The sequence below is a fragment of the Corticium candelabrum genome, chromosome 2 (genome assembly GCF_963422355.1).
Source record: "Corticium candelabrum chromosome 2, ooCorCand1.1, whole genome shotgun sequence".
Lineage (NCBI taxonomy): Eukaryota > Metazoa > Porifera > Homoscleromorpha > Homosclerophorida > Plakinidae > Corticium > Corticium candelabrum.
In genome coordinates this window covers 8,653,559-8,666,058 of record NC_085086.1, presented here as the reverse complement: position 1 = coordinate 8,666,058, position 12,500 = coordinate 8,653,559, and the positions used below count along the sequence as shown (strand labels likewise).

General features: G+C 41.9%; 1 protein-coding gene across 1 annotated transcript in view; it reads right to left on the bottom strand.

Moving 5' to 3' along the window:
- Positions 1 to 11,739, bottom strand: part of LOC134198143 (5'-3' exoribonuclease 2-like) — a 40,865-nt gene extending 29,126 nt beyond the window's left edge. Inside the window, exons 1-13 of the mRNA XM_062667481.1 lie at positions 11,646 to 11,739; positions 11,440 to 11,567; positions 8,100 to 8,156; positions 7,991 to 8,045; positions 7,092 to 7,153; positions 6,976 to 7,025; positions 4,671 to 4,732; positions 4,508 to 4,597; positions 2,443 to 2,566; positions 1,883 to 1,990; positions 1,095 to 1,141; positions 972 to 1,040; positions 1 to 35 (exon numbers count right to left, since the gene is read on the bottom strand). The exon at positions 1 to 35 is cut by the window's left edge and continues 19 nt beyond it. Of these exons, the coding sequence (XP_062523465.1) occupies positions 1 to 35; positions 972 to 1,040; positions 1,095 to 1,141; positions 1,883 to 1,990; positions 2,443 to 2,566; positions 4,508 to 4,597; positions 4,671 to 4,732; positions 6,976 to 7,025; positions 7,092 to 7,153; positions 7,991 to 8,045; positions 8,100 to 8,156; positions 11,440 to 11,567; positions 11,646 to 11,720 (962 nt within the window). The 5' untranslated portion in view covers positions 11,721 to 11,739. The remainder of the gene's footprint in view (positions 36 to 971; positions 1,041 to 1,094; positions 1,142 to 1,882; positions 1,991 to 2,442; positions 2,567 to 4,507; positions 4,598 to 4,670; positions 4,733 to 6,975; positions 7,026 to 7,091; positions 7,154 to 7,990; positions 8,046 to 8,099; positions 8,157 to 11,439; positions 11,568 to 11,645) is intronic.
- Positions 11,740 to 12,500: the final 761 nt, after the last annotated feature.

The window sequence follows — 12,500 nt, the reverse complement described above, 5'->3', positions numbered from 1 at the left end:
GGCAGTCCATCCATACGTAATTCTCTCTCCAAGTACTGCAAACACAAAAGTGAAAAATGCAAACAACAAACTGACGTATGGACAAACAGATAAACAAACAGACAGACTGACAGTCAGACGGACATCTGGACTGAGACAAACAGCCAGCCAGACAGACATACTGACAGTCAGACAGTCATCTGGACAAATAGACAGACAGACTGACAGACAGAGAGACATCTGGACAAATAGACAAACAAGCAGAGAGACAGATACACAGACAGACATCTGGACAACAGACAGACAGACAGACAGACTGACAGTTAGACACACATCTGGACAAACAAACAGACAGACAAACAGAGAGACAGATAGACAGACTGACATCTGAACAAACAAACAGACAGACAGACAGACAGACAGACAGACAAACAGACCGACAGACAGACATCTGGACAACAGGCAGACAGACTGACAGTCAAACAGACATATGGGCAACAGAGACACAAACAGAGAGACAGATAGACAGACTGACATCTGAACAAACAAACAGACAGACAGACAGACAGACAGACAGACAAACAGACCGACAGACAGACATCTGGACAACAGGCAGACAGACTGACAGTCAAACAGACATATGGGCAACAGAGACACAAACAGAGAGACAGACAAACATACTGATAGTCAAGCGAACATCTGGACAAACAGACAGACAAACAGACAGACAGACAAACTGACAGTTAAACTGACATCTGCACAGACAGACAGACAGACAGACAGAGACAGACAAACACATAGACAGACACACAGACAGACAGACAAACAGACAGACTGACAGTCAGAGACATCTGGACATACAGAGAGACAGACAGACTGACAGTCAGACGGACATCTACACAGACAGACAGAAAACAGACATACACTTAGACCAATTGTTAGACAGACAAATTTACAAGCATACAAAAACAGTTAAGACTTTACCAGCTGACCTCACGAAGTACAGGCAAACGTAGAAAAATAAAGTCTTTCTCTTGAACAGGCTCGCTTGGTTCTTCAAACTAAACAAGGAAAAAGTTTACAATAGCAGCATTGTTAGCATGATGTAAACATGCCTCCGTCTTGTCTCTTGGAATTCCAGTACAGAACTGCATATCGTGACCTGAAATGGAAATCAGTCGAGTGAGATTTGAAGTGAATGGGGACGGTAGTGTTTGTGGCTGAATGGTAGTTTGTGTGTGTGTGTGTGTGTGTGTGTGTGTGTGTGTGTGTGTGTGTGTGTGTGTGTGTGTGTGTGTGTGCGCGCGCATGCACATGTGTGTGTGTGTGTGTGTGTGTGCACGCACGCGCACGTGTGCTAGAAAATCTTCCTGTCTAGCAATTGGCAACTAAAATATGTATGTCTGTTTGTCTGTCTTTCAGTGTATCCATATGTCTGTCTCACTGTCAGACTGTTAGTCTGTCTGTCTGTTCATCCAGATGTCTGTCTGACTGTCAGTCTGTCTGTCTTTCAGTTTGTCTTTCTCTGTTGTCTGTCTGTCTATTTGTCTGTCAGTTTGTTTGTCTGTCTGTCTTGTCTCTGTTTTTCTCTGTTTGTCTATCTGTCTGTCTGTCTGTCTGTCTCTGTTTGTCTGTGTGTTTCTGTTTGTCTGCCTGCCTGGCTGCCTGCCTGCCTGTCTGTTTGTCCAGATGTCCGTCTGTCTGTCTGTCTGTCTTTCAGTTTGTCCAGATGTCCATCTGTCTGTTTGCCCAGATTTTCGTCTGTGACTGTGTCTGACAGTTTGCCTAAATGTCCGTCTGTCCATCAGTCTGTTCAGATGTTCGTCATGTCACCATGAGTCCGTCTATCCATGTGTCCTCATTGCAACACATCCAGCATTCTACTTCTATTTGTGTCTATTACCTATCTGTCCACAGATTTCACACGGTCGCTTTCCAGACGGCTTGAATTCTTCTCGTATGATGGTGAAGTTCGGTTCGTGAGTCGCCAAACCCAACATGATGAGATCAGCTGCAACAATCACAGTCACACAGATGAGACACAATGTACACAAAACTAGTACTTAAAATTTTATTGATATCAATAAAAATTAATTATCAAAATTTGAAAATTATTAACATTAACGATTAATTTAAAAAAATAATTAATCTTAATTAATTTATTAATTATTTAATTAAACTATTTATTATTATTTGTTTATTACTTAATTAACAGATTAGCTTACCATCAGCTGCACAGACAATCAATTGGAATAAAAATTAATTAATCTAATTAATTATAAAAAAATTAGATTATTAATTACAATTAATTTAGATACAATAATTAATAATAATTAATTAATTACATATTTCAAATCATTTATTAATATTAAATTATTAATAGTAATTAATATAAATGATTTATCTATTTTATTAAAATTTATTTAATTATTGATTATTAAATTAACTAATAGATTAGCTTACCATCGGCTCCACAGAGACAATGATGGGTGTTTGTATCGTGGCTGGGACTGGCTCGTTGTTTGCGAATGAAATCCATGATTTTGTGTTCGCCTTCACCTGGACAACTGGCATCGGAGAGAATGACCTGTAAAGAAGATGTTGTAGAGCAAGACATGGAGATAATAAGTGTGTGAGAGTGAATAGATTAAATTGAAATCAATACAAACGTGCACGTGCACACACACAAAAGATATACACGCATAATCACACAGACAGACAGACACATGCACATACACACACAAACAAACAAACAACCAAACAAACACAAACATACAAACAGACAGACCAACAGACAGAAGGACAAACAGACTGACAGACAAACACACACACACACACACACACACACACACACACACACACACACACACACACACACACAACCAAACAAACACAGACAGACAAACATACAGACGGACAAACAGACACACAAACAGACAGACCAACAAACAGAAGGACAAAACAGACAGACAAACACACACACACACACACACACACACACACACACACACACACACACTCACACACACATATACAGACAGACAGACAGACAAATAGACATGCACACAAGGAGGAAGGAGAAAGAGGTTAAATACAACCAAGAGCTTCTTCCAAGAGGAATCAAACCATCTTTCGTTCCCTTGGTTCTTGAAGATTTTTGTCGCTGGGCGATATAAGCCTCCAACTATCTGAACAAGCTGGACAAGTCGTCTAGAGATGATAAGGGAAAGAAAACAAGGCCCAATTCAAGAACAAGTGGAGATGTCTCATCTCCATTCCACTACAGACAGACAGACAGACAGACGACAGACAGACAGACAGACGACAGACAGACGACAGACAGACAGACAGACAGACACACACATTTATTTGGTAAGTTTTCAATCTACTCAGCTACAGTGCACATTAGAACGTACAATACACGCATCGTACTGCTTCAGCTAAACTCTAAACTCTGACTGCAGCAGGCGCATCTTGCACTCTACTATACCATTAGAGGATGGCGTGACTGGCAAGCTCACGTCACATCACCCCGCCCTACGAGCGGTAGCATCTTCGCGCATCTACAATACACATACACGCGTCCTATTACTCTATGCATCTTACACACTCCAGACAGTGCAGTTTGGACTCTACGCATTCACCATCTCATACTCTTCCCACATAAAACGTCGTGATCTATTCGTGGAGAATGACACACCTTCTGTGACATACGGACGGATGCATGCAGAAACACACGGCTCGGTGAGCCGGCTTTAAACCTCTGACTGCAGCGGGCGCATCTCGCACTCTACTCTAGACCAGAGGATGGCATAGAGTGGCTGGCGAGCGCACGTCACATCCACATACTCGATTAATTAATTGAACAAACAAACTCCGGCGTATCTCATTTCAGGCCGTCGGAGGCAGTCCGAGCAAAATCCGACTCGACCGTTCGTCTCCGACGACTGAGCTTGACCCTCCCGCCGCGTTTCGCAACGATCTGAGACTGGTGTCGTGTCGATCGGCACGTTACAGACATCCAGACATCCAGACACACGAACGTGTGGGTTGGCGTATAGGATTGTATGTGTAGGACTAAGGGTCCTTCTTGTTTGTGTACTTTTTAGATAGACAGACAGACAGACAAACAGACATGTACACACCGATACACACACACACACACACACACACACACACACACACACACACACACACACACACACACAAACACACACACACATGAACAAGCACACACACACAAACAAACAAACACACAAACAAACAAACAAACACACACACAAACAAATGAACACACACACACAAACAAACACACACACACAAACAAACACACACACACAAACAAACACACACACATAAACAAACACACACACAAACAAACAAACAAAACACACACAAATGAACACACACACACAAACAAACACACACAAACGAACACAAACACACACACACACAAATAAACTCACACACACAAACAAACAAACACACACACACACACACACACACACACACACCAATGCAACTATACTTCAATATTCCTCCATCCAGGATCATGATTGAGCCTGTCAGCAACATAGTATTGAAGACACTCTGCCAATCTCGCCATAAACTTCGTCCCCTGATGACACACACACAAACAAACAACTTCACTCAGCACGTCACGCTGAGAACAGACGACTTGAGCTTCTTACCGGCGTAATACAGTTGTGATCAAAATGTTCGCCTTTGTCCTTCTCTGGAGGCAATTCGGCTCCTACATCGACAGCCAACATGCAGAGTGTTTAGGTATTGTTGCTGTGGTTGTGATTCAACAATGTTTCACATGAAACGATGGAAATCTATTTGATTCTGAGAGTATGTGATCTCATCTGTCTACAAGTCCGTTGAATACGTCCTTTACTTAAGCTTCATGCAGGAAAATTGAATTTAATAAAAGCCACGTGTACATCGTTCAGAGTATGGCTGGCTGTCTGTCTGTCTGTCTATGCATCTGTCTGTCTGTCTTTGTGTCTGTCTGTCTGTCTGTCTGTCTGTATGTATGTATGTATGTATGTGCGTCATTGTATGTCTGCCCGCCTATCTGCCTGTGTGTTTATCTGTCTGTCTGTGTGTCTATGTGTTTGTCTGTCTGTGTTTGTCGGTCTGTCTGTCTGTCTGTGCATGTTTGTGTGCTTGTCTGTCTGTCTATGTATCTGTCTGTCAGTGTGGTTATCTGTCAGTCGATGCATCTGTTTGTCAATCTGTGTGTCTGTGTGTGTCTGTCTGTTTGTCTGTCTGTGTGTCTGTCTGTTTGTCTGTCTGTGTGTCTGTCTGCCTATCTGCCTGTGTTCGTCTGTCTGTCTGTCTGTCTGTGTATCTGTTTGTGTGCTTGTCTGTCTGTCTATATGTCTGTCTGTGTGTCTATTTGTCTGCGTTTGTCTGTCTGTCAGTCTGGTTATCTGTCAGTCTATGCATCTGTTTGTCAGTCTGTGTGTCTGTCTGTGTGTCTATCTGCCTATCTGCTTGTGTTTGTCTGTCTGCCTGTCTGTCTGTGTATCTGTTTGTGTGCTTGTATGACTGTCTATGCGTCTGTCTGTATGTCTATCTGTCTGCGTTTGTCTGTCTGTCAGCGTGGTTATCTGTCAGTCTATGCATCTGTTTGTCAGTCTGTGTGTCTGTGTGTCTTTCTGTGTATCTGTTTGTGTGTCTGTCTGCCTATCTGCCTGTGTTTGTCTGTCTGTCTGTCTGTGTATCTGTTTGTGTGCTTGTCTGTCTGTCTTTGTGTCTATCTGTCTGCGTTTCTCTGTCTGTCAGTGTAGTTATCTATCAGTCTATGCATCTGTTTGTCAGTCTGCGTGTCTGTGTGTTTGTCTGTCTGTGTGTCTGTCCACCTATCTGCCTGTGTTCGTCTGTCTGTCTGTCTGTGTATCAGTTTGTGTGCTTGTCTGTCAGTCTATGCGTCTGTCTGTATGTCTATCTGTCTGCGTTTGTCTGTCTGTCAGTATAGTTATCTGTCAGTCTATGCATCTGTTCGTCAGTCTGTGTGTTTGTGTGTTTGTCTGTCTGTGCTTCTGCCTGCCTATCTGCCTGTGTTCATATGTCTGTCTGTCTGTCTGTGCATCCGTTTGTGTGCTTGTCTGTCTGTCTGTGTGTCTGTCTGTATGTCTATCTGTGTCAGTGTAGTTATCTGTCAGTCTATGCATCTGTTTGTCAGTCTGCGTGTCTGTGTGTTTGTCTGTCTGTGTGTCTGTCCACCTATCTGCCTGTGTTCGTCTGTCTGTCTCTCTGTGTATCTGTTTGTGTGCTTGGCTGTCTGTCTGTCTGTGTGTCTATCTGTATGTCTATCTGTCTGCGTTTGTCTGTCTGTCAGTGTAGTTATCTGTCAGTCTATGCATCTGTTTGTCAGTCTGTGTGTCTGTCTGTTTGTCTGTCTGTCTGTCTGTCTGTGTATCTGTTTGTGTGCTTGTCAGTCTGTCTATGTGTCTGTCTGTCTGTCTATCTGTCTGCATTTGTCTGCTGTCAGTGTGGTTATCTGTCAGTCTATGCATCTGTTTGTCAGTCTGCGTGTCTGTCTGTGTGTCTATCTGCCTATCTGTCTGTGTATCTGTTTGTGTGCTTGGCTGTCTGTCTGTCTGTGTGTCTGTCTGTATGTCTATCTGTCTGCGTTTGTCTGTCTGTCAGTGTAGTTATCTGTCAGTCTATGCATCTGTTTGTCAGTCTGTGTGTCTGTCTGTCTGTCTGTGTATCTGTTTGTGTGCTTGTCTGTCTGTCTATGTGTCTGTCTGTTTGTCTATCTGTCTGCATTTGTCTGCTGTCAGTGTGGTTATCTGTCGGTCTATGCATCTGTTTGCCAGTCTGTGTGTCTGTCTGTCTGTCTGCTTGTCCATCAGTCCATCTGCCTGTTTGTCTGCCTATCGTCCTGTTCACATTTGCACAAACCCTCACAAAAGCCGATCCAACTAAACAACCACTCTACTTCACTCACCCACACAAACAGACACCAAACAACACTCCTACCTTTCTCTCTCAAATCTGCTCTAATCCTCGCAATCGCCTCCTGCTTGTCTCTACACAATCATCACACAATCAGTCACAAACACTAAACAAACACCAACACACCAACAAATTCCTACAAATGTTCCTTAGAGGCACGAAACCGTCGCGATCTCTGCTGATTCATCTTGGCACGAGGAGCCTGAAAACGACCACACGAATCAACACAGTCAAACAAACACAACTCGAATGTATTGTACAATCGTTGTATTAGAGGGATGCATTTCACAATACATTAGACTATTGTACAGGAGGGATGCATCTCACAATACATTAGACTATTGTATTGGAGGGATGCATCTCACAATACATTAGACTATTGTATTGGAGGGATGCATCTCACAATACACTAGACTATTGTATTGGAGGGATGCATCTCACAATACATTAGACTATTGTATTGCAGGGATGCATCTCACAATACATTAGACTATTGTATTGGAGGGATGCATCTCACAATACATTAGACTATTGTATTGCAGGGATGCATCTCACAATACATTAGACTATTGTATTGGAGAGATGCATCTCACAATACATTAGACTATTGTATTGGAGGGATGCATCTCACAATACACTAGACTATTGTATTGGAGGGATGCATCTCACAATACACTAGACTATTGTATTGGAGGGATGCATCTCACAATACACTAGACTATTGTATTGGAGGGATGCATCTCACAATACACTAGACTATTGTATTGGAGGGATGCATCTCACAATACATTAGACTATTGTATTGGAGGGATGCATCTCACAATACACTAGACTATTGTATGGGAGGGATGCATCTCACAATACATTAGACTATTGTATGGGAGGGATGCATCTCACAATACACTAGACTATTGTATTGGAGGGATGCATCTCACAATACATTAGACTATTGTATGGGAGGGATGCATCTCACAATACATTAGACTATTGTATGGGAGGGATGCATCTCACAATACAATAGACTATGTATTGTACTTACAACGCCATCAATTGCCATGTAGAGAAGTCGACGTGGACGAACGATAGCAAATAACCTACGGAAAGTAAGAAAATTGAGAAATAAAGTGATGTGGAGAACATCAGCTGACCTGTCGATGTACTCGAATATGGCCACCATCATCTCGTCTTCATTCTTCGGTGCAGGCCTAGAATATCAATAGAATTAAGTGACGCATGATGAAAAACTTGATCTATCCCTGACTTAGCCAACAGGCGTCAGGATCAAAAAATAGAACATTAGATGATCGGTCAGTTGTCACTAGAGTCATAGGAATAAGACTTTAAAAGTCACGTGACTTGCGAGGCACATACCCTACTGGATTCAGTTTCAACTAAATCTCTGTGGCTGAATAGCTCTGGCTGGCTATGCCAAAAATGACCATATATGGGTGTCACACTTCAGTAATGTATGCAGGGTTCTAGCCAGGCAGGCATAGCGGCCAGCTAAGCCTTCGGACCTGCCCTCTATGCCTTCAAAATACTGGCGAAACATAGATAGTGTCTCTGTTCATACATCAAGAGAGTGACGATGAGGGAGAAGGTGGAGACGTGTCAATCCTGAGTCTCTAATTGCATACCTATAGTATTGTAATTGGATTTGTTGTCTGGCAATAGTAATGAGAAACATTTAAGTTAAGAATGTAATCCCAGAGTGGAATATAAAGCAAAATGCATGGTCAGACATTGTGCGCTAGCAAAGAGGTCGACACAACATTTTAAATTTTGGGCATTCATTCTTGTTTGATTGCTGTATTTATTTGCTATTAAAATCAAAACATAAAATTTGGTTTGTCTGCTGTTGTTTTGTTGCATGGTTGTCGTTCGCCTCGAAGTTTCAAACCGCCTCCCAAAGAAATGAGAGACAGTCTGGATCAACTCCTGATCAAACTGAGTTCGGAAGAAGGCGTAGTTACCTAAGTGAAATGGAAGGGTTGTAACAGTCAAAAACACCTCTTTTAAAGAAGAACTCTCCCCAGATACTAAAACTTGTTGAAAGAAAGATACAAGGCCTGGTATCTTCCTGCAGGAAACCTACGGTCCAGACAGCCACAGAAGCAGAGAATCGGCAACAAGTTGTTCACACGATTCCCGTATGTACACAAAGTCTTATTCTCTCGAAGTAACTACTTTAGGTTTAACCATACCAAGTGCTCCTAACGCACCGAAAATGCAGCGAGACATGATCTATGAACTAATCTAAGAAGGGTCTCCTTCTGAGGTTGTATTGACACAGTCGATACTTGCGTGATACTTTGGGGTCCCAGTTTGCTTTAGTCAATAAATCACAACTTGACACCATATGTCTCACAATCCTCACCTTGAAAAGTGCACAGGTATCAGTCTTCCTTGCTAACCTACAATCAGAGGTACGCTTATGCCACATACGGGTACTAAACAAGCCTACGCAGGTAATTTCAATGCTTTATTTCTTTGTTACGGTAAACTTCTGCAGTAAACGGTTGCAAAGGGTTGTGTCATGAAGTGACAGCTTTCATCTGAGACATAGTTGATTTTGCTGAGAGTTCTCCTTTAATTAATAACAGCGCTATGCCACCTGATGTGACATAGGAGATCGATTACTACATTTTAGAGGTGTGTTCAAACAGAGTGAGTGGTAATCAGCTGCGATGGCGGCAATCTGCAGCCGTCTGCTGTTCGGGATGCGTTGAATCAATTTCGAGAGCATTGGGCGCTGTTTCAAAGGCACAGCCCAATGCAGTTTTACATCAAGAAAGACGCACGTGCATGTAATTACGAGCTGTAGTGCAATTGTCGAATACGCCTTTGCCAGAAGCCATGGATGTCATTACAGAACTCTCGACGCTCATCGGCTGTCACTTCAGTGGCAGCAGCTTGCTGATTGGCTGACTCAGATCACTTCCGGTTCGATCAGAACTTGATCCAGACCGCCTCTCATTTTCTTTGGGAGACGGTCTGGAACTTCGAGGCTAGGTTGTCGTGTGGTGGTTACAATTCATTGTAACTAACATTTTAGGTAACTAAAGTAAGGCCTGTAAAGTAATGACACGAACTGATCAAGATACGAGCAAGCTAATTATCAAGAGCATGTCAGTAATTTTCCTAGCCTCTTCAAAACACGCGTCCTCATCTATACGTGCATATTTAGCCCCACTTTAAGAGGTGTCTATGCAGTAAAGGAAATCATAAACTTGGTCAGTTATTTTTGTAGTTAGTTTTGCTGCCAGTCACATTAACTTACATTAGCAATGCTCTTTAATATTAACAACATGCCACTTTGCTGCTGGTCACGTGACTAGCAATAGCAACACTTTTTAATATTAACATGCCTCTTTGCAGGAAGTCACGTAATTGACATTACCAAAACTCTTAATATTAACAAATTTCCTCTCTGCTGCCAGTCAAGTGACTGACATTAGCAACATTCTTTAATATTAACAACATGCCTCGTTGCAGGCAGTCATGTGACTGACGTTAGCACCATTCTTTAATATTAACATGCTGCTAGTCACGTGACTAACCTAAACATTTTCTTGATATTAACAATTGCCTCTTTTTTGAAGGCAGTCACGTGACTTACGTTAGCAAAACTCTTTAATATTAACAAAATGCCTCTTTGCTGCAGTCACATGACTGACATTAGCAACATTTTTTAATATTAACATGCTGCTAGTCATGTGACTGACCATAGCAACTCTTTGATACTAGCAAAATTCCTCTTTGCAGTCAGTCACGTGACTGACATTAGCAACACTCGTCAAATGCTTCAGAAAACTTTAAGGCCCGTTACGCCTATGTATTATGATGCTTTCGTTAGACAATGTTATTTGAATGTTATATGATGTTCTTGTAAAATGTTTTATGACGTCTCATCACGTGACTTACTTGTCCTCCAGATGACAGCAAAAATTAGCAACACTCCTTAATATTAACATGCTTCCTTTCTGCTGCCAGTCAAGTGACTGACATTAGCAATACTCTTTAATATTAACAACATGCTTCTTTGCTGGAAGTCACGTAATTAACATTACCAGCACTCTTTAATATTAACAAGCTTCCTTTCTGCTGTCAGTCACGTGACTGCAATACTCTTTAATATTAACAACATGCCTCTTTGTAGTAAGTCACGTAATTGACATTATCAAAACTCTTTAATATTAACATGCTGCCAGTCACCTTGACTGTCAGCCGACCAACCTTGACAATTTTCTGATATTAGCAACATTCTTTAATATTAACGTGCTGCCAGTCACGTGACTGACAGTAGCAACTTTTTGTAATATACTATATAGTATTAGCAAATTCCTCTGCTGTTAGTCACGTGACATACATTAGCAACACTCCTCAAATGCTTCAAAAACCTTTAGGGCCAGTTACGCCTATGTATTATAATACTTTTGTTAGCTAATGTTATTTGAATGTAATATGACGTCATATCACGTGACTCACTTGTCCTCCGGATGACAGCAAGGATGAATGATGCCGTTCATGTCAAGATACAAATTGTCGAACTCGACGTTGTTCGGATTCGGTTCGCTCGCGTCGACCGGCACTTTCACACCGTTCACGTCTCTCGGCTGAATGAAAAGCGAAACAACAAATTCGCGCCTCGTACCCCGACTTGGGCCCCACTTACGAAAATTTCTCATTCTGACCTTCTGCTCGTGACAGTGGACGACGATCGATGGGTATTTCTTCGACAGCCATCGAAAAAACGCCGGAACTCCCATTTTCCGTTGAAAGGTCCCGTATAAAGTAGTGTTGGTTACCACGTGCAACTCGCCTTGGAGTCCCAGAACGTTGCATAGACACGACCACTAATAAGAGTGAACATCTCAATTTTGATATTTTAATGGCATCATTAAAATTTTGTTAATTAATAAATTTAGATAGCAAAATATTTACCAAATAAAGCAATATAAGTATAAATTATATAATTAATTAATTATAAGTTTAGTTTAGATCTTTGTACGGCTGTTGTGACGTCAGTATTACTGTGTAATTAGCATTTGGTAATATATTTTAATTAACTGTTTGTTAAAACTGTCCCGACCATGCAACATCGTAAATTACAGCTGTGTGTGTGTGTGTGTGTGTGTGTGTGTGTGTGTGTGTGTGTGTGTGTGTGTGTGCGTGCGTGCGTGCGAGCGTGCGTGCGTGTGTGTACTCGCATGTGTGTGTGAATATGTGTCTCGGATGTAAATGACGGCGCCCGCCGGCGTTTGAATTGTTCCGTGGTTGCGTACAATTTTCCTTTACTCTATGGTTCTATCGATTATCACTAATTCAATCTTTTGAGTAGTTCGGTGTACAAGGTAGACAAAAAGAATGATTGAATTGCAAGACCGGGAAGTCGAACGATGGCGTCACTTGCGCAGTCTCTTACTTGTTCACCAGCGGAGAACTTGCAAGTCTCCTGGAAACAATTTGCGCTCAGATCATCGACAAAGTCGCGGAAAAGGATTACCTTTTGGTACTTGGATTCATAGAATGTCAGGACGTTTTCTACT